A 26,036-nucleotide genomic window follows, 5' to 3' on the forward strand; every position below is an offset into this window, starting at 1 on the left:
GCGCTGTATTCTTGAGGAGGCGCCTCCGGAGGTGGTTCGTGGCCCTTTAAGGCTGTGATCCCGCGAGAGACGCAGCGGCCAATGGGCGAGAGGGGGCGTGGCTCGGTGGGCCGGAGAACGGGATGAAGGAGGATAAGGAGAACACTAGGCCTAAGGAGAAGCGGGCGCCCGGGGCACCCCTGGATCTCAGGGGGGGCGGGGAGCCCGAGCGGCCCAAGGACAAGAAGGAGACGCTCAGCAAGGTGAGGCTGGGGGCGGGGCCGTCCCGCGTTCTTGGGGGGGGGGGCGTCGGCCCCGCGCTGGGCCCCGCGGAGGTTTCAGCCGAGCCCCGTGCCCGTGCGGGGCGCCGGCCGCAGACCCCAGACGGGGCCATGCGGGGGCAGGGCGCCCGGGGTAACCACTTACAAACGCGGCGGGTACCTGGCGGCGTTTCGTTTTCCGGTGCCCCGCCTGAGATACCGAGAGCTGAGCTCCCTTGGCGCTCGCGTGGCGTTGTGAGTGTTGTCGGCACTCTGCAAAACCAGGGCCCGGGTGGCCACCGGACCCACTCGCCACCACTTGTTTGGCCCAAGTCACCTGCTCAAAGCAGTACATGCGGTTAGCGGTAGACTAGGGAACGGAGCTCAGGCATCTCTCCTTTGAATTTCTTGTTCTAATCACTGAACCACATTTCCTCACTGGGGGCCTGAGACTGCTCCCCTTGGGAAGTGAGTAGGAGTCTTTTCTTTGACTTAAGTGGGAGCTGGATCAGGCCCCCAGTCTTTCCGTGCTTCCTTGAAGAATTGTGATGTTTCTCAAAAAAAGAAAAGGAGGACTCGTGGCACCTTCGAGACTAACAAATTTATTTGAGCATAAGCTTTCGTGAGCTACAGGTCACTTCATCGGATGCATTCACGAAAGCTTATGCTCAAATAAATTTGTTAGTCTCTAAGGTGCCACAAGTCCTCCTTTTTCTTTTTTTGTGAATACAGATTAACACGGCTGCTACTCTGAAACCTGTGATGTTTCTAGATCACTCAGTACTTTGGATATAAAAATGGCATTGAAGCCATGCTGGGTGAAATTTTCACCCATCTCCTCATGAGCCACATTCGTTGACTTAGCTTTGCTATCCTACAGCATCTTTCAAATAACAAATCTGAAATAAAGTCAGGGGCAGACACTAATTTACACTCTCTTAACCTTCTTGTGTTAAGGTGGTAATTCGACGCTTGCCTCCCAGTTTGACCAGGGAACAACTTGAAGAACATCTTCAGCCTTTGCCTGAACATGACTATTTTGAATTCTTTGCTAACGATTCCAGGTACAACACTTCCCATTTCAATTTTTTCATGTAACTCTAGTATGTCAATTAATTTACACTTGTCTATAGTGTATACAGTTTAAAATCATGAGCAACTAGCCAGCTTCATTTCCTTACACGTTGCTATTTTTTGTCCTTTTGCAGTTTGTATCCTCACATGTTTTCCAGAGCATACATCAACTTTAAAAACCAAGAAGACATAGTACTGTTCAGGGATCGTTTTGATGGTTATGTTTTTGTTGATCACAAAGGCAAGTAAACATAAAACTTGTTTATATACTAAAATGTTTGTATATTGGATGACATTTAGAAGATTGTCAGGTAGCTTATTCCCAATTTTTTTTCTTATTGTATACTTTCTTTTAGTGCCATAATTGTACTTGGGCACCATATATCAAGATTAAATATATGGTGCCTGCATGTAGTCTTTTCGATAAACTTCATCACACTTTTTGTAGTAGATTTTAAATATTGCTTAAAATAATAACAATAAAACCCCCTTTTTAAAGCAGTATTAGTGCTAAATTTTCTAAACAAACTGCTTGAGGGGAATTCTAGCCCATTAGTAATTTTACATGTATATAATCTAAGTTTAGTTAATAATATACTGAACTGACGCTTATGTGGTTTGTTGGGAGCACTCAGCACCTAATACTAAAGCTTACTAGTGTTTTTGCTGATATCCTCTAACGTGTATATTCTGGGTAAAATTGTGGCTCCATGGGAGTCTTGCCACTGTTTCCAATTGACTTCTGTGGGGCCAGAATTTCACCCTTAAATTCTTATTTTATTTGGATATTTTTATAGATGTATTTTTTTAAAGAGATTTTACTTTTAATTTTTTTATTTTTCATCTTCCACCAACCAGTTGCTTTTTGTGAAATGGAGCTATGACAATTGAAGCTTCAATTATTCAGAAGGCATTGAGTGGCCAGCTTCATGTTCCAAGCATCAATTTAAATTACCTAGATTCTCTGAAACTACTCCCCCTCCCCCCCACTTTAGACATAGCAATTCACTATATCTATACACCTTATGTGGTAGATACATTGAATCCATGCAGCTTATTGTGTTTCTTCTGAAAGACACCCTCTCTGTTCTGCATGGACTTTTTGTCCATCATATTGGATTTTGTCAAGAACAGACATTTCCCCTTTCTCCATGTTCCCAGTTGAACACACAGCGTTCTCCCCCGGCCCAGTGAATGAAGCAGGAATTGGGGGCGGGGGAAGGAGGGAATAGTATGTCATCATAATGCATAAATATCAGGATGTTGAATTAAAGCTGCCTGAGCAACCTTAGCTCTGGCATTTCCTAACTTTTGAGTATTACATTTTGCAACTTTAACTTTCTTTTAATGTAACTTTTGTATGCATTTTGTGTATAGTCTGGAAAGTGCTTTGGGACCCTCTTGCGATGAAAGGGTTATAAATAATGTGTTTATATATCTGATCACATGACAAATTTCATAGCTACTATCTATTTATCTGTTCTAGTACTGTTTCTTATAAACCCGCCCCAGTGTCCCTCCCCCAATATAATACACTGTCAAGATTTTAGTGTGTGTGTGTTTTTTTTTTTTTTTTACCTTGGTGATTAAACAGTTTTAACATTTTACTTTTAACAGGTCAGGAGTATGCTGCCATAGTAGAATTTGCACCTTTCCAAAAATCTGCAAAAAAGAAGAATAAGAAAAAGGATGCCAAAACTGGGACTATTGATGATGGTATAATTACTAGAATTGTTTGTTGTATGCATGAATATGTGGTGATTTATGTAGTGCATGGTATCTGATAACAGAAATTTTGAATTTATTTTGACTGTGTGGTGTCCTAGTGTAACAATATAATTTTTGATACTAAACACTTAACATGCCACAATTACATTTTTTTTTCAAAATAACTTGTCTATTGTACTATAACAAAAGTACTTACGGTGGTATTGATATTATGATAGTACCTAGTGGGGCCCAGGCAAGGTATAGAGTCCTGTTGTACTAGGTAACGCCCACACATGTAATGAAAAGATGGTCCCTGTCTCGGTTAGCTTTTGCAGGCTTGGTACCCTAAAAGAAAAACAGACAACTGCAAAACCAATAAAATGTCTTAATAGGCACACTATGGAATAAAGTTGTTAAAATCTTGCATTATTACTATTTAATTATGTACTTTAAAAAACGTAACCAGACATGGTCCCTGCCTCAGAGTTTGATTTAACTTGGCTAAAGACAAATATTGAGCAGCAGCTCATAAGACTATATGACCCATTCTTGTTTGTTCATAAGTTTTTGAAAATGCAGAATGATTATTGAAACTCCTAGAAGAGGGGTCAGTATGTGTATTTTGTAGCACAAGCCAATCTTTCTCTCCAGACCCAGAGTATAAGAAGTTTTTGGAAAGTTACAGTGCAGATGATGAAAAATTAACATCAACTCCTGAAACACTACTAGAGGAAATAGAGGCAAGAAACAAAGAGTTAATAGGTATGAAAACCGATATCTTAAATGTGAACCTCTTCTCACAGTATAGGAAAACATACGACATACAATATTTTGTAGGTTTATGACTTTTGAACTTTGGGGACTCTACATTCCTTTTTAGATCATTTAGTATCATTAAGTCCTTAGAGTAATACTACAAGTGAAGATCTACTTTATTCATCTCTGCTCCAGTCCCTCTTTTTGATTTAAATTGGATATAGTAATCTTCTCCGCTACCTATACTAAACACTTGTGTTATGTGCTGTTAAATTCCAGTAATGGGTGCATTGGCTCCTTTAATATTAATACTGTGGGATGGGAAGTGATATATGAATGCAAGTTACGACTCATTTAGTTTAGCTAAAACATTACATGAGGAGACGTAGCCATTTATAAGCAAATGAAAGGTATACATTTCAAGAAGAGAGAGAGAGAGAGAGAGAGAAGTTGTGGTACAAGTAAGACTGAAACTGAGCAAAACCTAATATAGACTGAGAGAATTCTTTCCCATCTAACTTATGAAAACATATCTTGATATTTGTAAAGGCAAAAATATTTATATTCTTAATGTTTATTTAGCTAAAAAGACAACTCCCCTTCTGAACTTCTTGAAAAACAAACAGGTATGATTTCTCTGTATAATCTATGTGGAATCTTTTTTGGTTACAGTTTTTGATAATTTGCTCTTAGAACTTTGTCTATGTACAGTGATTTCTGTATAGTAAGATTTCCATTTGTGGTAAATGGATCTAAAGAACTTGTTTTAAATAATTCTCCCAAAGCTACAGAATTATTCAGGTAGGTGGTGGGAGCACTTCCTGCTTCCTTTTCTCCTCAGAAGAAATTTGTGAAACATTTTTTAAAAAGGGTGGGAGGGGGAGGAAATGTCCTACAACTGTTTTTTATGCTACAGGACTGAATCCATGTTGCTCAGCAGATGGTAAGTGTAGTGGAGCAGATCTAGCAGGGCAGCTGGACATGCTTGCAGAGGAAAAATGTAGTTTTTGTACAGGGCCTTAGTCTAATGATTATAATCATGTTTAAAATGGGATGGGGTTTTCTTGTACTCTTTATCCCAAATACTTGGTATAACCTGGTTCATGCTTAACAAACTGTTTAACGGGGATTGATACTGGCTTCCAGAGTATTGATATCAAGCTATATTTTGGTTAATATGGTGGCTTAATAACAGTCCTTGTCTCAGTGGAACAGAGCCATGTGAGCTGCAGCTGTGTGATTGGCAAGCTATAATCTGTTTAACATACTGTTTGTAGATACCAGGACTTAAATTAATGCCCTCTTAGTGATTTCTCTCCTATGAACCTATTTTTCTTCCAGGTGTGTGTAACTTTTTAGGGTGGGTTCTGATATGTGGGTGTTTTAATTTTAACTTCCATTAGAATATGGAGTTAGATTTCTGAAATGTACATTGTAATGCTGCTCCAGTGAATTTTGAAGCTTTCAATAAATTGCTTAAAAGAAGGGTACAAAGGGAGATGCAATGATTTATAAAGCAGTATAGTAGAGAATTTTGTGTCATTTCAGGACATAGTATCTTATGGAACTTTTAAAAGTAACTTTTTCTAATGTGGGAAATGTGATTTTTTTTTTTTCCCTTCCCCCTTCCAGAGACTGAGAGAAGAAAAAAGAGAGGAGAGGAGAAGAAGGGAACTGGAAAGAAAAAGACAAAGGGAAGAAGAAAGGAGGAAATGGAAAGAAGAAGAAAGAAGGAAGAGAAAAGAAGCAGAAAAACAGAAGAAAGTTGACAAATGCCCAGAGAAAGAAAGGGATAAATCAAAGGATGAACCAAAGATTAAGGTACAGAACATGTCATTGTTAGACTTTTCTTCCCCCTTCCCTGTAAAAGTTGCATACAAAACGTGTTCACTGAATACATATCCAAGAGTAATTCATGATCTTGTAGGAGTGGACTAGCTATTTCATAATGTTCATGCTTTTGTTAAAGTACAGTAAGGATTTGTATGTTGTTAGTTTCTTTAGTTTATCTCTAATAAGCAATTTTCATTTGAATACGTGTCTATGCTTTTGTTCCCCAGAACATATGAATTTAATATAATTGATTACCATCTTCAGTATCTTGTTCTCATACTGCACGGGGAAATGAATCCTATTCTGGGATTGGGATCATTATTTTAGTTGTAGACATTATTACCTCTAAGCACAGTGAGTATGGAATTAACTAGTTATATATTTGAATATTTCTCATGTTAAGCAGAAGTCGCTTCAAGCAAATAGCTGAATTATACTGTGCTGCAAAGTAGAATTAGAATGAACCTTTGATTAAATAGAACGTGTGTTTTCTTCACAGCTACTTAAGAAACCAGAGAAAGATGAAAGAGACTTGGAGAAAAAGGAAAAGTTCAAGAAACTGGAAAAAGAAAATGTGAGGGAGGAAAAGGCTGCTGGCGCACTAAGCAGTGTGTCAGCCAAACGACCCGACGGAGAGACTAAAGAAGAGAAGGCAAAAAAGTTAGTATTCCAGTACTTGGCACAATACAGACCCGTTTACGCACAGATGTCGGGGAGTCCAACCGTCATGACGGCATGTTAACAGACCGTGGGTTAAGAGGGGCATGCTGAAAATAGCATCTATGATTCACTTAGAAAAAAAACGCCGTTATTTTCTACTCTTACTGGCTCGCATTTTTTTTCTTATGAAGTCTGTCATTCGCTGCAGGTGAAATGCGTTGGCGGCCGATTCATCGGCTGATCGGCTTTCTCCAAAAATTGATACCTGCGCTATGCCATGACGCTTTTTAAAACTACTTATAAGCCCTTTGCTGGCTTGGAATGATTCATCCCCCGTTAAATTTCCAAATGTTGTTGCTTGGGCTTGAAGAATTGGCCCACTTAGCTGCATTCCTTTCAGCCTTTTCTGAGCAAACCACATGCGTATGGCTTTGTCTATTGTGGGTTTTGCTGAATAGCGCACGTTTTCACTTATGACCCGTGGCAGAATCCATATTTTATACAAAGCCATTCAGTTTAGATTTGTTTTTTAGCCATCCTCTGAGAGTAGATTCGGCAAGCCCAGTATCTTTTGATACTTTGGCATGGGTTTCTCCACTATTTACTCGATCTATTGCAGCTAGCTTTTCTCCTCCAGTGTAGGAATGCTGACACTTGCCCTCTGCCATTATATTAGGCGGTTAAAATTTTCTAATATAGTATACATATTGCTATATAACTCTCTAGCGTGACAATGATTAAGCGTGCATGATACATCTTTACCAATATCCGTAAAGACGTGCAACATGTTTCTGCTCCACACTTCCTGTCGATTTCTATGTCAGTGAGGTAGTGAACAAATCAAGTTCTGGTACTGCGTGTTAACGAGTCTCGCGTGTTAAATAGGTAGCACTGGGAGGCATGACACTACCACGTGTTAAGTGGATTTGCGCGTAAACAGGTCTGTACTATATATATGACTTACCAGAAAAACCCAACCTTTCTAGACTAGTAATTTAAAACTTAGGGTGTGCTGTTCTGGAACAGCTTTTGAATTCAAATGAAGTAATGTCTCTGATCTGAATTGTCTAGGAGAGTGTACTCATGATCGGGAGTGGGGGGAGGTCCATCTGGACTTGAACTATTTCATATCTGTTCATTTAATAGACAAATGTTAGTGTTTTATCAATAATACTTGGGCTTTCAATTGAAGATATTTACAAATGGAGCCCAGCTCAGGAGCTGGAGCCCAATTCAAGAGGCACAGCCCTTTGGCAAAGATGGCTTTAAGCCACCTCTGTGTGCCCTCCAAATTCTGGGGCTGGCTTTGGGCTTCCACAGTCTCTAGCATAAATGAGAACAGCTCCATAGATTGCACTTACAGCAGCTTCTGAGAGCACAGGGGCCACTTTAAGTCCACAATACTCATAATGCATATCCCTTTAGAGGCCTTGGTAGGAAGGAAAAGCATGGCCGTTCTTGCCAGAATGCAGCCCAGAATGACAACCATGTGCTGCAATAACTAATCCTCACAACATCCATGTGATGTATACAGGTGTGGGTTTCCCCCATGTGTCAGAGGAATGAGTCAGAGATTTAAGTAATTTCCAAGGCCACAGAGGGAGTTAGTCAGCTATGTAACTAGAACTATGGGACTTCCTATCTGTAGTGTTCTCGCTCATTATCAAGGATTTCATCCTCACTGCAGTTATTTCTGTATTTGTAATAAAATATGACTGTAGGCTTCTAGAATATTTTAACTCTTGTCTAAAAGCTACAAATCCGTGTCTCACAACATTGATGCAAATTTGGAGCTGTAGTATTAATTACACAGATTTGTGATTCTGATCATCCAGTCTTCTAAGCTTAATTTCTTGCTGTGTGTTTCATACAGATCTGAAGATGAATATGGAAAAGATTACAGGGACCGGGAGAGAGACTTAGAAAGAGAGAGAGAATATGAGAGACTGCATCGGGAGAAACAGAGACGCCAAGACGAAGAGCGTCGTAGGCAGAAGGAACGCTTTGAGAAAGAAAAAGTTTTTAGAAGAAAAGAAGAAGAGATGAAAAAGGAGATAAACTCACTCAGAGAGAAAGGAAGGAAAAGTGATCTTCCAGACTTTACAGGCAACACAGAAAAAGCTGAGAAAATAACCAAAGATGACAAAAAAGAGGATGCAGCTAAGAGAGATCGCATCAGAAACAAGGTGCTGGCTCTCTTTAAATTCATACCCACTCTATAAGGCCTCCTTTTTGGTTTTATGGTAAATGTTAATTAAGGGGAGGATCATTCTATTTCTTATTTTTGGAATTTTTTCTCCCTCATGTAAAACAATTTCAACTGTAAACTTCGCTATCATGTATGAGGGAAAAATAGACCGATCTTGTAAGCTTTGCTGCTGCTAAGATGAACTTTAGTCTTGGCAAATTTCTTATTGCCTTTGTAGGAATTATGTACAAGTCCAGCTGTTACTGGCAAGTTCTGAACAAAAGTTCTGAATAAATGTCTGTCCTGGTTTTGCCAGCAGATAAACGTTGGCTTTTTAACTTTTGTGTCACCAGAGAACTGATATGGTAGGACCAGATTCTTGCAGATGCTGCGTGTGGGTTAATGCCAGAAAGTACATCTCTGTAAGCAAGAGAAAATGATACAGCAGGCAGCCACCCCTATTATATCTTCTCCAAAACACTGCAGAGGCTGCTGCACCAGGTATAAGAGAGGCACTGCTATGCAATGTCATAGCACAGACCCTATGTTAATGTACATATCGTTCTGTAGGCAAAATACGTATTCCTTCCATTGATAGGAATACATCCAGTTTAGATGTGCATTAATTCTGCATTTGCAGCATCTATGGTGTATGTTTTTCATGTTAAAAAATTTTCCTTGGGAGAAGCTTTGAAATTTGCTCATGTGCTTGAAGAGGACAAACTGAGTTGTTCCTTTAAAATATCATCCTTGTGAATGCTTTAAAATACTTGGGTACATAATCTAAAGCAGCGTTCTCATCTGTGCTGTTTGGGCAGTTACTCTTTGTCATTGAACTTGTAATGTTGGGTGTCACTGAATAATTAATAGTATTTTGGGAAAGTCTGAAGTGGTCTGTGTGGTGTGTGGGTTTTATTTATTTTATTTTATTTTATTTTAGTATCATCCCTTTAGAAATTATAGGAATTAGTATGATGCTTTGGTTATAAGACAGTCTGCTACCTTCTGATTTATTTCAGGATCGTCCAGCAATGCAGCTATACCAGCCAGGAGGTCGAAGTCGAAGTAGACTGTGTCCTTATGAAGACATTGCTACCAAGTCTGCGGACCAAGGAGTAGATAAAAAACAGGAAAGTGAGACCAGTAATACAAAAGAAGAGGAGTGATTAGCACACAGGCCTTGTGTTCTGATTATCTAAGCAGCCAAAGAGCATGTACTACGCAATCCAGAAGTGCCTTCAAAGAGAAGGAACAAAGGAAGAAAAGGGGACATTGTGCTGTTGGATGTTTCTGGTTAAAGAACCTCAGAATTTGAAATGTGTTCTCATTGTTGTTGGAATTTATTTTCATAGCATCAGACTACAATGGAGAAGAAAATGTTTGCAGTTTGCGGAGAAGAAAAGCTTTTTGTGGCCTTAAGTATGAGAAATGCGAGTCATGTGGTCAGGAGGAATGACACCTGGATCTAAAACCAGAGCTCTTTTGTAAAGCAGTCCTGAACCAGAGTGTGTTACACTTAAAAAGAGGAGCAAAGTTAAAGCTGCAGTTTTGCTCAAAAGCTAACATCCTATATTGCTATGCTGCGAGGTGTTTGGGTCTGAGACTACAATAGTTACAAATAAACACTGTAATCTTAGCACTAAAACAGAGTTCTCAGACTGTGATAGCTTGGCCATCAGTGGTCTGGGAAGCCTTTCCTGGTTTTCTGCAGATCAAACCTTTTCAAGATAGAAGCAGTAGGAAGTTTGGAAAGTGGGGAGAGGCCTTATAGAGAATCTTCCATGTAGGAAGTGGGTTACTGAATGAAATAGTTGAACTAAAAGATTGCAGTGTAGGAATAATTTTATTACTGGGTATTTCCTTTTTCGATAAATTGTCATGTAATGTCTGTCTACCTACACTGAGACAATTTTTTTTTAATTCAGTATAGCTGTGTAAAGCGTCTGATTCTTTTCAAGCATTCCCTCTTGTTTTCAGTGTCTTAAAAGTAGGAAACTTGTCATTTCAATCTCTGCTTCATATTTCCTGATCCATTGGAGTGTTATTTCACTGCCCAGAAGAAACTTCACCAATAATGATCCTCTTTAAGCTAGCAAGTTTTAGCCTTAGCTGTTTTGTACTAAAACCAATAAAATATCTCAAATTAAAGATACTTTAACTTATTTGTCTTCAGTGAGACTTTTCTATTTGGGGGCATGACACAGAGCTAGCCTTATCTCATGAACTGTATTTATCCTTTATCAAAGCTTTTCACACTAATATTGTACATTAGTTAAGATTGTCAAATGGCCTCAAACTCAATAACAAAAAATCCCTGTACTCTGTGAACAGCTGAGAATACTAAACTAATACATCACTGTAGCTAAATTACAGTGCATAATGTTACTTTACAAAAACAAAAAACAAAAAAAACTCTGTAAAAATAAAACTGTTTAGTGGAGAGAAACCTCCCAAATGCAGAAATGCATCTTTCCTTTACTACTATTAATAACTCCACCCTTCCCCTACTTTTCTCCTAAAAGGCCCATCTAACATTTAAAAAAAAAAAATACAAAAAACTCCACATCTGTTAGCAGCAAGGGAATAGCCACAATGGTCTTTTCTTTCTTTACTGGCTGGCTGATCTTAGTCAAAGATGACACAGCAAGAGAGCTGGGCCTAATGATATTTTTCTTCTCGGAGTCCAGAGTAATTTGTCATAATCATTAGTTCATGGGAATAAGAAGGTTGATCTCAAATTCCATCTGCTGCACCTCTGTAATCACAAATAACCTAATGGTATTCTCTTAAACTGAATGTAGGTGCTTTCCTTTCAGACCACTATATACAGATCTTTGAATTAAATACTACCCTAGCAAAACCCTTTGAAAAAGCAGTGCTCTCTCTTTCTGAGGTACCATATAATGCAGTCAGAGTTGGAATCTTTCAAGGTAACCAATTTTCATCGCAAATTGTATTTGAATTATTTTTTTAACCATTGAAGATAAAATGTCTGTAACTAGTAACACTTCCTTTCCTTGCTTATACTAGCTGTGCTCTATCTCATTTTACCAGAGCCAGATGTTTTAGCACAGCCACTCAACAGGCTATCCCATAATTGTTCATTACATACTTTCTTGCAACTTCCTCTCTGGTACAGTTACTGGCAGACAGGAAACTGGACTAACTAGACCACTAATCTGACCTGCTGTGGTTTCTTAGATTCCAAGGCAAAAAGTGAACATTGTGATAATCTAGTATGACCTCCTGTATAATAGGACATAGAACTTTTAGAAAAACATACACAATTTTAAAATCAAGATTGGATGTGATGGAGAATCCACCATGACCCTTGGTAAACTATTGCAGTGATTAATTACTGTCAGAAAATTATGCCTTATTTCTAGTTTGTCTAGCTTCTGCTTCCAGCCATTAATCATATAATACCTCTCTGCTAGACAGAAGACCCCTGTTAAATATTTGTTCCCTATGTAGATACATGTAGCCTGTAATCAAGTCACTCCTTAACCTTCTCTTTGTTAAGCAAAATAGATTGTTGTGATTTTGATATTCTTAACATTTACTTCTGAGTGGCTATATAATTGGTAAAAAATTGGAATGGGCCCTAATTCTGATTTGGGGGGAGGGGGTCATGTTGTATGCCTTTAAGCTTTTAAACATTCATCTCAAAATAATCACATTCCTTTTGACCCCTCTCATGCTAAGGTTGTGATTAGTGATCTGTTCCCTACAAAGGTAGACAGTAACTTGATTACTGCTGTAAACAGGTTGTAGTAATCACAATTAGGATGGTGATATTTCTCAGCAAATTATATATGACACATAGCAACGCATAGGTTACCCAAGACAGCAGCAAAGTATATCTTACATTTACATAGCTCCTTTGGTCCACTATGGTCCTAAAGCACTTAATATATTCCACAAACTGATCTCCAAATTACTGAATACACAGAGATCACTTCTTGCAAAGACATTAGCTCAAGGGTGCAACATCAGCTTATTTCAAAGCTCAGAGCAACACTGCACAGTAGTTTGTTTGGAAAATAAAGTCCAAGAGTTTAGGAAAGCAGAAAGTTAACTACTGGAGTTGCGATTGGGCCCCAACAGGAGGGTTAGCTGCAGCAATCTCCTACAAAAAGTAGTAGGGGGGTATTTCATTACTGCAAATCTTCATATGCTTTATACTGCTTTATATGTCTGCTGAGATAAAGGTGACATTTCTAGCAGCAAACTACCCCCCACTCTTGTGGTAGGAAATGGTTTAATTCAGATTCAGAGGAGGGGGAGTGTGAGCTACTGACCCTTTATTATGGCTTTTCTGCACATGCCCCTAGTGCTCCTTTAGGGGTCTGTCTACACTGGCAGAGTTACATCGCTGGCAGTTACACCGCCACCCAGCACTGTGGCGGATAGGGATGGTCTCAGGAGGAGGTGTGGTCCCAGGATGGTTAAAGATTTGTGTATGTCCAGGTTTATGCAACCTTGTGCTTTGGAGTACAGTGCAGCGGGTACTGTACTTCAGCAAGGCTAAACTGCAGAGGGACGGGTGTTGAGTGCAGTAGGTACCGGGAATCTACAGGGCTGGACTGTGATGGGACAGGAGTGGAATGCAACGGGTACAGACTGGAGCCAGGAGGTTGATCAGAGTGTGCTGGCAGTGTCTGGGGGTCACATGGGAAAGAGTTTTGTGACGATGGCTGCAGGGGTGGACGGGCGCAGAGCTGCTGGGTTTGCAGTGCTAGTAGCGCCTGGAGTGTGTCTGCTTGGAGCTCCATAACGTTCCGTAACAACATAAGAGTTGTTCCGTGGCTTCTGGCGTGCCGTGTTCTCCTTTCGGTCCCTCTTCTCACTGTCCTGCCACTCCTTCAATTCTTGTTTTTCGGCCGCGGAGTGCATTCCTGTGTGCAGGAATTTCCCCCCCCCCCCCCAACACACACCCTAGTGACAGCAGAGTGACGCAGGAAAGTTACCCTTAATGACGCAAGAAACAAAGCAGCTCTGCTAAAGAACCTGTGGCAGCAGATTCCCCAATATTTCCATGAGAGTTCTGTGGAGATCTCTGAGGCAAATTCCCAAGAAGTGAGGGAGTCAATCAACACCCTGTTCTGCCGCTCAGACTAGGCATGTGGTGATACGTGCATCATACAGACACAAGCCTGCTTTCTGCAACCCTCCTGCCCGCATCAACTCGCTTCAGCGATTCACAAAATCAAAGCCACTTACCAGGGGCCTCCTCCCCTATTTGTGCTTCGCCAAGCTCCGACAGCTGTGACTGGCTAGCTTCCTCCAGCATAAAGAAAAGCTCCTGGCTGCATGCATCTCTGACCTCCTAGTCATCCTCTGCCTCTGGGTCCCCCTCCCCATCCTCGTCCAAGATTTCCTCCTGGCTCGGTTCACTCTCGACTGGTACGCAAGCCACTGAGTATCACAGTGGAGGTGGGATCGCCATGGAGTATCGCGTCCAGCTCTTCATAGAACCGGGAGCTCATGGGCGCAGCATCGGAGCGGCGGTTTGCCTCCCATGACTTGTGGTAGGCGTTCCGCAGCTCCTTCACTTTGACCTGCACTGCAGTGTGTCCCAGTCATGGCCCCTTTCTGTCATGCATCATAAAATCTGTCCTTAGGTATCATAATTTCTACATCTGGAATGCAGCTGCCACGGGATAGCCTCCTCTCCCCAAATGCTGCTGAGATCCAGCAGCTCGGCATTGCTCCAAGCGGGGAAATCGCCTGGTTGTGGAGCAGGCCTGGTCACCTGGAAAGATGCACATGCGTCACCAAGCAAACAGGAAGGGGACTTTCAAAATTCCCAAGGAATTTAAGGAGTGGGGCTCACGGTTGGTCACCTGAGGGTAGGGCAGTAGAGTTCAAACCGATGACCAGAGAGGCGAGAACAGGCGTTGTGGGACACCTGCCAGGGGCCCATTGCAGCGCTGTACACAACCAGGGTGTCTCCATTGGCACAGCAGCACTGTAGCCCCGGCACAGAAAGCTCTGCAGGGCTGCAACGGTGCAGTTTCTGCGCACTACGTGGCTTGGCAGTGTGCACACCTCAGGAGCTACAGCGCAGAAAGCTGCTTTACTGTGCAGTAACTTGCTAGTGTAGACAAGGCCTAAGTTTGCCCATCCAAATACTGGTGTGACCTACCTTGCCTACCTGGAAAGAGCTGATCCCACACAAGTCCTGTGCCAGCAGCAAAGACACAGCCCCTGCCCTGAGAAGCTCACAATGGAATGACAACTGGGTAAGGCAAACTTTTTAAAAACTGCCAATGTATCGCTTTTTTCATTTCCACAAAAAAGCAGGGTTTTGATGGCAAATTCTCTTGTATTTTAAGAAGACAAAAGATTTACTCAAGAATCAACAAGAATACATTAAAGCCTTGTCCCCTTAAGTTGGGTAGGTCCTACCATAACAACACTGAGAGTAATCAGCTTGTGGGAAGGGGATGGTTGGAACACGACAGATGGGCTCGGTCTGCGGGGCGGGTTACAGCGGGCGGCTCAGCAGCTGTGGCCGCCCGGAGAGCTTGGCATCCTCCACCTTAGGCGCCGCCTCTTTAACACGCAGCAGGCGCGGGGCGTCAGGGCGAGGGACGAGGCTGCAGTGGTCCCGGGGAGGCGCTGGGTGTCGCTGTTCCTGCGGCCGCCGCCCCATCACCCCTTGCTCTCTAGCCCCGCCCGTTCCTTTCCTGCGCCGCCATTGGGGTGACCGACTCGGCGCTCCGCACCATGGTGAGACAATCCAGCCCCATCCGCTGCCGCGCGGGCGGATCCGCGCCCGGCACCGGGGCCCGGGCCTGCGGGCCCCCCCCCCCGGCTCTCCCCGCGTGGAATCGGGGGGTGGGGCAGGCTTGGAGGGCGGGGGGCGTCTGGGACAGGAGGCGCCCCCTTCCCGGCTCAGCTCCTAGCCGGGGCAGCCACGAATCGCCCGCGCGGGTTCCTGGCGGGAGGCTTAGGCCGGCGAGCGAGGCCCCCGGTGGGGGTTGGGAGGGACTGTCCCGCCCGCAGCGCCCCAGGGCCTGGGGCCCGGTGCTGCCACACCATGTCCTGGGCGCGCTCCTGCACCCCGCTGCTGCGGGGATGGGTCCGGGGATTGGGGCCCATGGCTGGGCCATGCGGAGCCCCCCCGCCCAGCTCAGTAGGGGAAGGAGGCTGGCTGGTGGAGGAGCGCTAGGCTAATACACGTGGCCTTGATTCCTGGGAGGCAGGGGGGTTGAGCGCTCCCTGTCCTGTACAGAGCCCCCCGGGACATTTGGTCGCGTTGGAGCCAGGATTGGTGGTCTTTCCTGTTCGTGATGCCCACTGAGCTCTGGAATGGAATCAGGTTGTTGTGTCCCCCTTAACCTTTTAAGTACTGCTGCTCCCTCCCTCTGAGATCACAGTCAGCTCCATGGTTTCAGAGTAGCAGCTGTGTTAGTCTGTATTCGCAAAAAGAAAAGGAGTACTTGTGGCACCTTAGAGACTAACAAATTTATTAGAGCATAAGCTTTCGTGAGCTACAGCTCACTTCATCCGATGCATCCAATGAAGTGAGCTGTAGCTCACGAAAGCTTATGCTCTAATAAATTTGTTAGTCTCTAAGGTGCCACAAGTACTCCTTTTCTTTTTACTAGTTTAAGTGTGAGACTAAATCTATTTAACTAAACTGGTGCAGCTTTGAATAGGGAGAAACTGATGCAGTGTGTCCCTATGCACACAGTTGCACCAGTTTATCTCAATCTGTTCAACCTTGCCCCTTTAGTTTAGTTACCACTGATACTTCTGTGTGTAGGCAAGTTCTCACAGGCTTAGGTGGCATCTGTAGGGAGGTCTCTGAATGCAACTTCTTATAGGGGAGAGTGTCTCCAATGTCTTTCTTTTATCTTTTCATCCTCAGTCGTCCCACAAGACATTCAAGATCAAGCGATTCCTTGCCAAGAAGCAAAAACAGAACCGGCCCATCCCACAGTGGATACGCATGAAAACTGGCAATAAGATCAGGTAAAAACAGCTATTGGTTTCTGAGAGTTCACAGCTTGCTGCCCCCCCGATCAAAAAATATATGTAGATCATGTCTGCATTACACACTTCTGCTGGCACGGAGAGCTGTGTGTTGCTTGGGAATGTGAAGATCCGTTACTGACAGATGTACTGACCAAAGTACCTAGTTATACACGCTCCATCTACATTATGAGTAGTGGCAGGTGGATTGAAGAATCTTGTACTCATGGATGTGTTGTGAGGAAAAACCCTCTGTGATTACTCTCGGCAGCCATCCCCTGTTCCTGGAATACAGTGTCTGGGGAAACTTACTACTAAAGAATTTCCTTCATTGAAGGTCAGCGTATGGTATGGGCTAATACATAACATTTGGAGGATTTGTAACCACAAATAATTACCAGAATGCATATGTAGACTGAAATACTGTACTTGCTTTTGTCCACAGATTTATTGCATGTTGGTACTTGCTTGTGCTAAATTATAAATAAGGATACAGTTTAGTCATGGAGGTCACATCAGTCACAGATTCTATGACATTTACCAGTTTTACCAGACATCTGTGACTTCTTTAGCTGGAGCTGGGATTGTGAGTCCCTCTCCTATGGCTGCTGTTGGAGCCGGGACTGTGCGAACGTGTGTGCGCACGCACGCCCGCGGCTTCGGCTGGGGCCATGCGCACTCCACCACCCCCTGCAGCTGGAGCTGGGACTGTGTGCCCCCCTGCTACCCCAGTGGCTACGGCCACTGGAGCCAGGTTTGTGCGCCCCCCAGCCCTGCGGGGAGGGCCCCCTGCCGTTATTTTTTTAGTAAAGTCACAGGTCATGAGCTCCTGTGAATTTTTGTTCAAATTCATAGTCATAGGATTTAAAAAAATCATAAATTTCATGCTTTCAGCTATTTCAATCTGAAATTTCACAGTGTTGTAATTGTAGGGGTCCTGATCCAAAAAGGAGTTGTAGGGGAGAGGGGTTGCAAGGTTATTGTAAGGGGGGGTTGCGGTTCTGCTACCCTTACTTCTGCGCTGTTGCTGGTAGCGGCACTGCCCTCAGAGCTGGGCAGCTGGAGAGCGGCAGTTGAAGGCAGAGCAGTGCCAGCAACAATGCAGAAGTAAGGATGGCCTGATATGGCATTGCCACCCTTACTTCTGCAATGCTGCTTGCAGAGCTGGGGCCTCAGTCAGCAGCCGCCACTCTCTGGCCACCCAGCTCTGAAGGCAGCGCAGAATTAAGGGTGGCCCCCCCTAAAATTGCCCATAACCGTGCTGTGACTTTTACTAAAAATAACCATGACAAAATCTTAACCTTCATTATAAATAAAACTTATGCCCACCAAGAGTTGTTGCACTTTTTCTTAAAGTGCCTTAGATTTGTTTATATTGTCAACTGCTGCAGGTGAAGTACAGAGTTCTTGCAGGAAAAACTCCTTCAGTTCATCTGTATATGTATATTTCTTTATTTTACTTTTATTTTTTCCACTGCTGGATCCCCTTTTTTCTCTGAGTGAGCGTAGCTAGTGGTTAAAGTAGGAGGCTGGGAATCAGGATTGCTAGGTTCTATTGTTGTCACTACAGCTAATTTGCTCTCTCTTTTTAGAAAAGTCATTTTGCTCTGTGCCTTGGTTTACCCATTTGTAAAAGGGGAATAGTACCTATATAGCTGTGTTCTAGGCATATTGAGCATTAGTATTACTAAAGTGCATTTTGTCTTCCAACACTTAATGCACCAAAAGCAAAAGTTTTCTGGCCAAAGTATTTGATAAAGCAGGCTGCAATTACAGTGCTTCATTCTGTGGGAGTACTGCCATTTTCCTGCTGAGAGTAACTCTGTTAATATTGCCTTTGATTTCACCTATGCATTGGTGAAACCACTAATCATTAACACGTACAAGTATGACATTTATTATCTTCAATTATGCAGGTTTTGAATGAATGCTTTAGTGGATTTCCCTGGGAAAGTGCTTTTCCACGCTGCAATGCACTGCTCTTGTGTTCTCGGATTCCACTTCTGTTGGGAATGTGAATGTTTTCTTCTGGTAAAAATGGTACTTGTGGTGATGTTTTAAGAGCTAGCCAGTTCTTTACTGCCAGCACTGAACTCATGAATTCTAGGCTATCTGTGACTGTCTTCTCTTCTAAAAGTGGCACAGTGTATGTCCATGCTCAGTGCTGCTGTCTCTAGATAAGTTTGCTTCTGGGAACTTTTACCTTTTTTTTTAAAGCTGCTGATATTATTATACCAATAGGGGTTCATATACCCAGTGAAAAAGGAAACCAAGTACATATGGAAAATAGTTTAAAAAAGAATATGAAGTAATTTTCTTTTGACATAATTAATTGACAGATTCCCAATTAAACCTTTACAAGAGATTCCCGCTCCTTACTAGTGGGTTAATTCTGACTGTGATTGTGGTCTGCGTTACAGACTGTCAAGTGTGCCTTGCTTATTAAGTGTGCTGCTTTTGTTTTAGGTACAACTCTAAAAGGAGACATTGGAGAAGGACCAAGCTGGGCTTGTAAAGAGCTGCTCTAATGGGAACTCTAATGACACATGCATCTCTCCTGCCTCAAGCCCTGAAATACACATTGCTACAAAAATCATCACTGACCCATTTTGGAGTGTTGAATCTTGTTGTTCTTCCCTCTCTCCCCCCGCACTCCTAAAAACCAAACTAAACTGCAGTCTTGAAAGATAACTTTAATAGACTCTTTAGAATACTATAACTGAAAAATGAAGACTGTTCAATTAGTGTTCTTTATTTCTGTGCTCAAATTATTGATTTAATTTGTATTGTCACTTTGCTGGTTTGTTAATAAAAATGAGCATTATTGATCCTTTGAGTGAATGGTTCTGGCTGAATTTATTACCTGTTGCTTGAGATGGGTGGGTAATCTGGAGAATAAAGACTGAAATTAATGTGAGCATTTATCAGTGTATGAGAAAAGATCCTGCCATCCCAGTCTCTTATCTGTACTATTTGAAACAAGCAGACCAAACTAGTATCTCCCTTTTGCCATAATTATACATTAACAACCAAAGTTGGGATGTGATTTAGAAATATGAACTTGCCTTTACTTAAAATGTCAATCTCTACTGAGAAAGAGGTGGCTGAACTAGTGAGGGTCACACTCATGTAGAATGTGCAAAGGACTCTACATGAATAAGTAAAATAATCAAACCCGTCTAAAGCAAACTGGAAAATCCCTAGTTACCGGGACACGCCATCCTATATTGTCTTAGTGCTCATAAATTGCTGTATTCATCTTATCTCTGACATCTTGCTACTATTTAACAGTCTGCCTAGTTGGTTTGCTTTATTCTGATAACCCTTTTGTACACCAAGGGCCAGATTTTTCAAAGGTATTTAAGCACCTGTCTGCATCTTCAGATTCCTAAGTATCTTTAAAAATCTTGCCCCAAGTTCTTTTGCAGTGACTGGGATGGTGTATATTCTCCAAAAGCACAAGCAATGTATATTGCAAAAATGAAGCATAGAGCAATCCACATGCATTGGCCACAACTTCACATTCAGCTGTGGTGCAGAAATCGTTTTATGTTGCAGATCCAAAAGTGATGCATTAGGAAAACCTTGCCTAGTCAGTTTATTATTCCCAAATAGCCAGATTTAATTTTGGAAACTTGCATTTAGGTAGCCACACAAGATTTTGAAGGGGTATAAAAAGTCAGATATTGGGGATGACTGGAGGTGAAAATCTTTCCAGTTAGGGTTCTAAGTGACATCTAAACACTGAAGACTATCTCCTCTTCCCACTTCTAATCAGTTATCAGCACAATTGAATGATTAATGCTTCTAGTTACAACTAATAAAACAAATTGATTAGGAAGGTTGCTCTGTGGAGGTGGGGAGGAATAGAGTTTGGGAATATAATTGGTTAAGTCATCAGTAATACCTGCATTCTCCAGACCCTTAACTAGATGATGATGCAATTACATGGCACCTTGCATGCAAAGAGGGAACATCTACAAAGATCTTTCTTGTTGGGGGGTAACTGAAACAGGGTTCCAAAGCAAGGTGATTTGCTCAAGATCACACTGACTGGGTATCAAGGGGAACTGAGCCCTGTCTTGATCCCCTGCTCTCCACCATGTTGGGTCTGATGTATACATTCTGGTTACCTGAAAATAACTCTGGTTTTACTGATACGGCTAAGACCAAGCTAGCTTGGTGCTGAATGGAGCAGAAGAGTGAGCTGTAATTGCTGTCCCTTCTAAGGGACTTTAGTTGAAACTCAGTTCCCTGGTGTCAGCACACCACATCCTGGGGAAGCTTTAAGCCTTTATCACCAGGCCCTGCGGGACCAGGAGAGAGACTGTCAATTTTTAAGAAGATAAATAGGTGGAGCTGATCTTTTTTTACTGGCGTTCATAGGCAGTGAGGGTGCAGCATGTGCTGAGCTAGATCACATAATTTACTTACGGCAGCTTGTTGGGCCTTGCACAATTATCTCTCTCGCCAAAGGCATTTTGGAAATCCTAGTTACCAAAGGCAAGTGAGGCTAGTGCAGCATTTCTCAATTGTGGTCACCATGGTTGCATGCAGCCACCTGGGGCTTTTTGTGTGGCCACAGCCTCCTGGGCAGTGACTGGGGGCGGGAAAAAGCAGTGTTGACAAACATACAAATATCACTTTTCACAGAAACAGACCTACTAGCTAGCAAATCTTTTTAAAAAAAAAAATAAAAAAGCCAAAGAAACAACAAAAAAAGACAAGAATATTGTGACAAAGTTCCTCCTCTACCTTGGTGGGTCTTGTACTTATTGGTGGATTTGCTCACCTTGGACCTTCACAGCAGTCCTCAGTTTGGCCGTTTTCATGAACCCACAGTCCAGGTCGACGACTCCTGTGTGTGACCAGGAGTTGGGAGGTTTGGGGGGAACCGGGGCCTGCCCTCTTCTCCGGGTTCCAGCCCGGGGCCCTGTGGAATGCAGCTGTCTAGAGTATCTCCTGGAACAGCTGTGCGACAGCTACAACTCTCTGGGCTACTTCCCCATGGCCTCCTCCCAACACCTTCTTTATCCTCACCATAGGACCTTCCTCCTGGTGTCTGATAATGCTTGTACTCCTCAGTCCTCCAACAGTACACGTTCTCAGTCTCGGCTCCTAGCGCCTCTTGCTCCCAGCTCCTTACACACACACCACAAACTGAAATGAGCTCCTTTTAAAACCCAGGTGTGCCGATTAGCCTGCCTTAATTGATTCTACCAGCTTCTTGATTGGCTGCAGGTGTTCTAATCAGCCTGTCATCTTAATTGTCTCCAGAAGGTTCCTGATTGTTCTGGAACCTTCCCTGTTACCTTACCCAGGAAAAAGGGACCTATTTAACCTGGGGCTAATATATCTGCCTTCTATTACTCTCCTGTAGCCATCTGGCCTGACCCTGTCATAACATACAAAGAGCATTATTTGGTTCTATTTTGTTTAGGCCTAGTAACTAATAGAGACAAAATTATTTGTACATTATTTGTACTGAGTGCAATAAAAGCCTACATAAAAAATTACAATCATTTGGACGTGTCTGTGTGCATATTGATTTGTTTTGCCTAAAGTTAATTAAGTATTTTAGGAAAAATTGTCAGGGTGGCCACCAGCAAGAGTTGGTGGCTGCACTCTGAGGCCACCAAAAAATGTCTAGTGAGACCCTTTGGGCAAGTGTTCGGTAACAGGCTTAGGACACATCAGTAATATTTGATCTTCCAGCAGCCCTTCCTGGGGATGTGTAATAGAAGTCTAATTTCTGCATCATTGAGCGAGGAGGATAAGTCTGCAACAGAAGATGAGCACAAAGCATTAATAAAGATGATTTAAATGCTTCAAATCTAACTGGAGACCATGTGCTGCAAGTAGTCTCACTCCAATTTTTTTAAAAGGAGCTTTCTTATGCTCAGAGGTCCTCCAGGAGCCCTGTGTCTGAAAGCTTGATCCACCAGAATCTCTCATAAGCTTTCCTTGTGTTTTGTTTTGTTTTGTTTTGTTTTTTTAATCCAAAAGTTTTTGTGAATCTTGAATTTTTTCTCTCTCCACAAATACAACCACTGAGGAAGAGACCTGCTGTTTGAGGCTGCAGGCGTTTAGAAGATACAGCACTGAGGAAGGCTGAAAACCAACCCTGTTAGATCCATCAATCTCACCCCCTCCTTTCTTGTTTGCTTCCTTTCCTTAACCTGGGCAGGAGTGATCAAACCAATTATACCTACCAGGATAGGCTGCTGACAAAGTTGCTCCCCATCATGAGGGTCAGGGCTGGGATGAAACCAGTCACTAGACAATCCTTTCAGAAGGTATTTGTGGCAATGCTGGTCCAGGCAATCGGTTAAAATGATTTTTTGTTGTACAACTATTATTAGATAATTGTCTAGATAATACTTAGTCCTGCCCTCAGTGTGGGGGACTGGACTGGACTGGTCCCTTCCAATTCTATGATTCTACTACTGTTATTGTGCTATTTTATTCAGACAGTGGCAACTTTCAGCAGGGAGCTGCTTTTTCCTTGGGAAAATAACTCTTATAATTGTTTTTAAAACATTGCCCCACCAAATCTTCCTTTTGATTCAAACCCTACCTTAAAGGGACAATGTCCAGACATATTTAGGTCCAAACTGGGGTTTGGTGAAAACAAGCTTGCACAGAATCTCAGCTAACAGGGCTATTTCTGTATTTTAAATGATTAGTATTTCAGTGGCCATTTGCTTTTTTCTCTTTTCAGTTAGATTGAAAGCTCTTAGGGACAGGGACTGGCAGTTTATACCAAGCCTAACCCAATGGGGTTCTGGTCCAGGACTGAGGCTCTTCTGCATATAGCAACATAAATCATAGTTCAGTTAAATAAGTGTCCCTCTGCAGCCCTGGGAACCCAGACTTCGCAAAAATGTGCTAATGCACCAGGAAATCAGGGCTGAGGTTTTTAAGGATGCTCAAGGAATTTGGATGCCCAAGACCCAAATTGTAATGGAAATCAGGTGTCCAAGTCCCCTAGGCAACTTTGGAAATCTTTGCCTAAGTGGAGTAGGAACTGAGCAGTCTGTTCCCATTATCTGTGCCGAGTGAAATGCAGAGTAAATTAGACTAGTTGGGTTTAGTACACAAAAGCGCTGTTGATAAAATACGTGGGGATATTTTGTTTTATAAATATTTTTTAATGTGACTTCCTCTGCAGGTATAAAAACGTGCAGCTGAGGTGAGAGGGCATGGGATTGTTAGCTGTGACGTGGGATTCTGCGTAAGCACTGTAAACAATGGGAATGGGGGTATTGTAAGTTGAAAGAGTTCCTTCTTCTCAGGAACTTGTAATTATAGCATCAGTTTAAAGGCTCAACTGTGTTGGCATGTAGTAATATCACTGATAGTAAATGGGTCCATGTTCTTGCTCTCTTTGAAGTCAATGGCTAGCTCTCTGGGAGCAGAATCAAGGCTCAGACCAGTGAAAAAATGGGAAAACCCCATGACTTCACGTTTTTCTGTAGCTGCAGGAGAGAGACCCTGTGCTAGAAATCATTTAATTTGATTTTCAGTCAGTTTTGGACTAACTTTTTCAATTGTCATTTGAGTTTCAGTATTTAATACAGGGGTCTTAAACACGTGGCCCGCGGGCCGTCCTGCAGCCCACCATAGGAGCCAAGCTCCCCTCTGACCACATAAGGAATAGTTAGAGCTGTTTATATTTTATTAAAACCCCTATTCACATTATAATTTGTAAAAAGTTAATACATTTTAATATTAATTAATTAAAGTCTTCCTTAGCAGAGACTTTTAATAGCATACTATATTACTCTTAATTTTTTTCATTTTTGACTATACTTTTGTATCGTTGTATGAAAAGGTTTCAGTGATGCGGCCCTCAGGCCAATGTACTAGTCCTCATGTGGCCCTCGTGGGGATTTGAGTTTGAGATCCCTGATTTAATATAAATAAAATCTAGTTCTGCTGTGAAAAGGGATTATGGAAAAGTGGCACCTTCTTAAGGCTGGTGTATACAGAGTGTTCATACTGATTTAACTAGATCAGTTTAGAAGCAGTTCTAGTTAGATCCGTACAGCCCCCCAGTGTGGACACAGTTATATTGATATAAAGGCATTTTCTCCTTGTATAATTTATTCCCCTGTACTATATCTTTGTTTCTAAACCAATAGAGTTAAAGCAGTACAAAAAAGCCATTGAATAGATCAGGCCTTACCTAAATAAATCGATTTTCAGTGTCCATTACGTATCCTAACTGCTAAACTAAGTCTTTATTTTTATTAACCCTGCAGTCCCAACTCAACTAGGAGTCAGCTGGATTCTATTTCACATCATCAGTTGTTGTTTACATAGTCCTAATCAGTTATATCGGTGCAATCTCACTGAAGTCTATTGCCAAGGTATCACTGCAGGCCTAATTTGGCCTGTAGGATCTTTATTACTGGTGATGATGCACAGCAAGGAAAGAAACTAGCTTGAGTCTCAGAGCCCCTCTTATATTTCCAGGGCTGGTAGTTAGAGGGAAAACATCATTTTCCCTTATAAATGGAGTCTAGAGAAGATGAGCATGACACTCCAGAGGCCATTTTACAGTCATTTCTCAAAGCAGAACCACACAATAAATAAATGGGACAGTTAAAAAAGATCTGATTCTGTGTGAAAGCGAGGCTGGGGCAGCTGTTCGTTTTAGATATCAGGAGGGCCAAATCGCACCTGGAGCTGCAGCTAGCAAGAGATGTCAAGAGTAACAAGAAGGGTTTCTTCAGGTATGTTGGCAACAAGAAGAAAGCCAAGGAAAGTGTGGGCCCCTTACTGAATGAGGGAGGCAAGCTAGTGACAGAGGATGTGGAAAAAGCTAATGTACTCAATGCTTTTTTTGCCTCTGTTTTCACTAACAAGGTCAGCTCCCAGACTGCTGTGCTGGGCAACACAAAATGGGGAAGAGATGGCCAGCCCTCTGTAGAGATAGAGGTGGTTAGGGACTATTTAGAAAAGCTGGACGTGCACAAGTCCATGGGGCCGGACGAATTGCATCCGAGAGTGCTGAAGGAATTGGCGGCTGTGATTGCAGAGCCCTTGGCCATTATCTTTGAAAACTCGTGGCGAACGGGGGAAGTCCCGGATGACTGGAAAAAGGCTAATGTAGTGCCCATCTTTAAAAAAGGGAAGAAGGAGGATCCTGGGAACTACAGGCCAGTCAGCCTCACCTCAGTCCCTGGAAAAATCATGGAGCAGGTCCTCAAAGAATCAATCCTGAAGCACTTAGAGGAGAGGAAAGTGATCAGGAACAGTCAGCATGGATTCACCAAGGGAAGGTCATGCCTGACTAATCTAATCGCCTTTTATGATGAGATTACTGGTTCTGTGGATGAAGGGAAAGCAGTGGATGTATTGTTTCTTGACTTTAGCAAAGCTTTTGACACGGTCTCCCACAGCATTCTTGTCAGCAAGTTAAGGAAGTATGGGCTGGATGAATGCACTATAAGGTGGGTAGAAAGCTGGCTAGATTGTCGGGCTCAACGGGTAGTGATCAATGGCTCCATGTCTAGTTGGCAGCCGGTGTCAAGTGGAGTGCCCCAGGGGTCGGTCCTGGGGCCCGTTTTGTTCAATATCTTCATAAA

General features: G+C 42.5%; 2 protein-coding genes and 1 non-coding gene across 3 annotated transcripts; all 3 read left to right on the forward strand.

Moving 5' to 3' along the window:
• Window positions 1-106: 106 nt before the first annotated feature.
• UPF3B (UPF3B regulator of nonsense mediated mRNA decay) lies at window positions 107-10,622 on the forward strand. Its single transcript, XM_038415706.2, has 10 exons — window positions 107-242; window positions 1,197-1,303; window positions 1,448-1,554; window positions 2,931-3,029; window positions 3,675-3,785; window positions 4,362-4,405; window positions 5,412-5,600; window positions 6,112-6,272; window positions 8,146-8,458; window positions 9,480-10,622. Exons 1-10 carry the CDS (start codon window positions 123-125, stop codon window positions 9,624-9,626), a joined length of 1,398 nt encoding a protein of 465 aa, XP_038271634.1. The 5' UTR covers window positions 107-122; the 3' UTR covers window positions 9,627-10,622.
• Window positions 10,623-15,041: 4,419 nt separating this feature from the next.
• RPL39 (ribosomal protein L39) lies at window positions 15,042-19,279 on the forward strand. Its single transcript, XM_038416248.2, has 3 exons — window positions 15,042-15,195; window positions 16,340-16,443; window positions 18,910-19,279. The coding sequence occupies exons 1-3, from the start codon at window positions 15,193-15,195 to the stop codon at window positions 18,956-18,958; spliced, it is 156 nt and encodes a 51-aa protein (XP_038272176.1). The 5' UTR covers window positions 15,042-15,192; the 3' UTR covers window positions 18,959-19,279.
• On the forward strand, window positions 18,200-18,331 carry LOC119861980. Its single transcript, XR_005295095.1, has one exon. It is a non-coding gene; the product is annotated as a small nucleolar RNA SNORA69 (small nucleolar RNA).
• Window positions 19,280-26,036: the final 6,757 nt, after the last annotated feature.

Source organism: Dermochelys coriacea, chromosome 9, assembly GCF_009764565.3.
Source record: "Dermochelys coriacea isolate rDerCor1 chromosome 9, rDerCor1.pri.v4, whole genome shotgun sequence".
NCBI classification, from domain to species: domain Eukaryota; kingdom Metazoa; phylum Chordata; order Testudines; family Dermochelyidae; genus Dermochelys; species Dermochelys coriacea.

Coding starts and splice junctions, on each gene's coding strand:
- UPF3B (XM_038415706.2), top strand. CDS start 123: ATGAAGGAGGATAAGGAGAACACTAGGCCTAAGGAGAAGCGGGCGCCC. Junction 3,786..4,361: donor AAGAAACAAAGAGTTAATAG/GTATGAAAACCG, acceptor ATGTTTATTTAG/CTAAAAAGACAACTCCCCTT. Junction 4,406..5,411: donor ACTTCTTGAAAAACAAACAG/GTATGATTTCTC, acceptor TCCCCCTTCCAG/AGACTGAGAGAAGAAAAAAG.
- RPL39 (XM_038416248.2), top strand. Junction 16,444..18,909: donor AAAACTGGCAATAAGATCAG/GTAAAAACAGCT, acceptor CTTTTGTTTTAG/GTACAACTCTAAAAGGAGAC.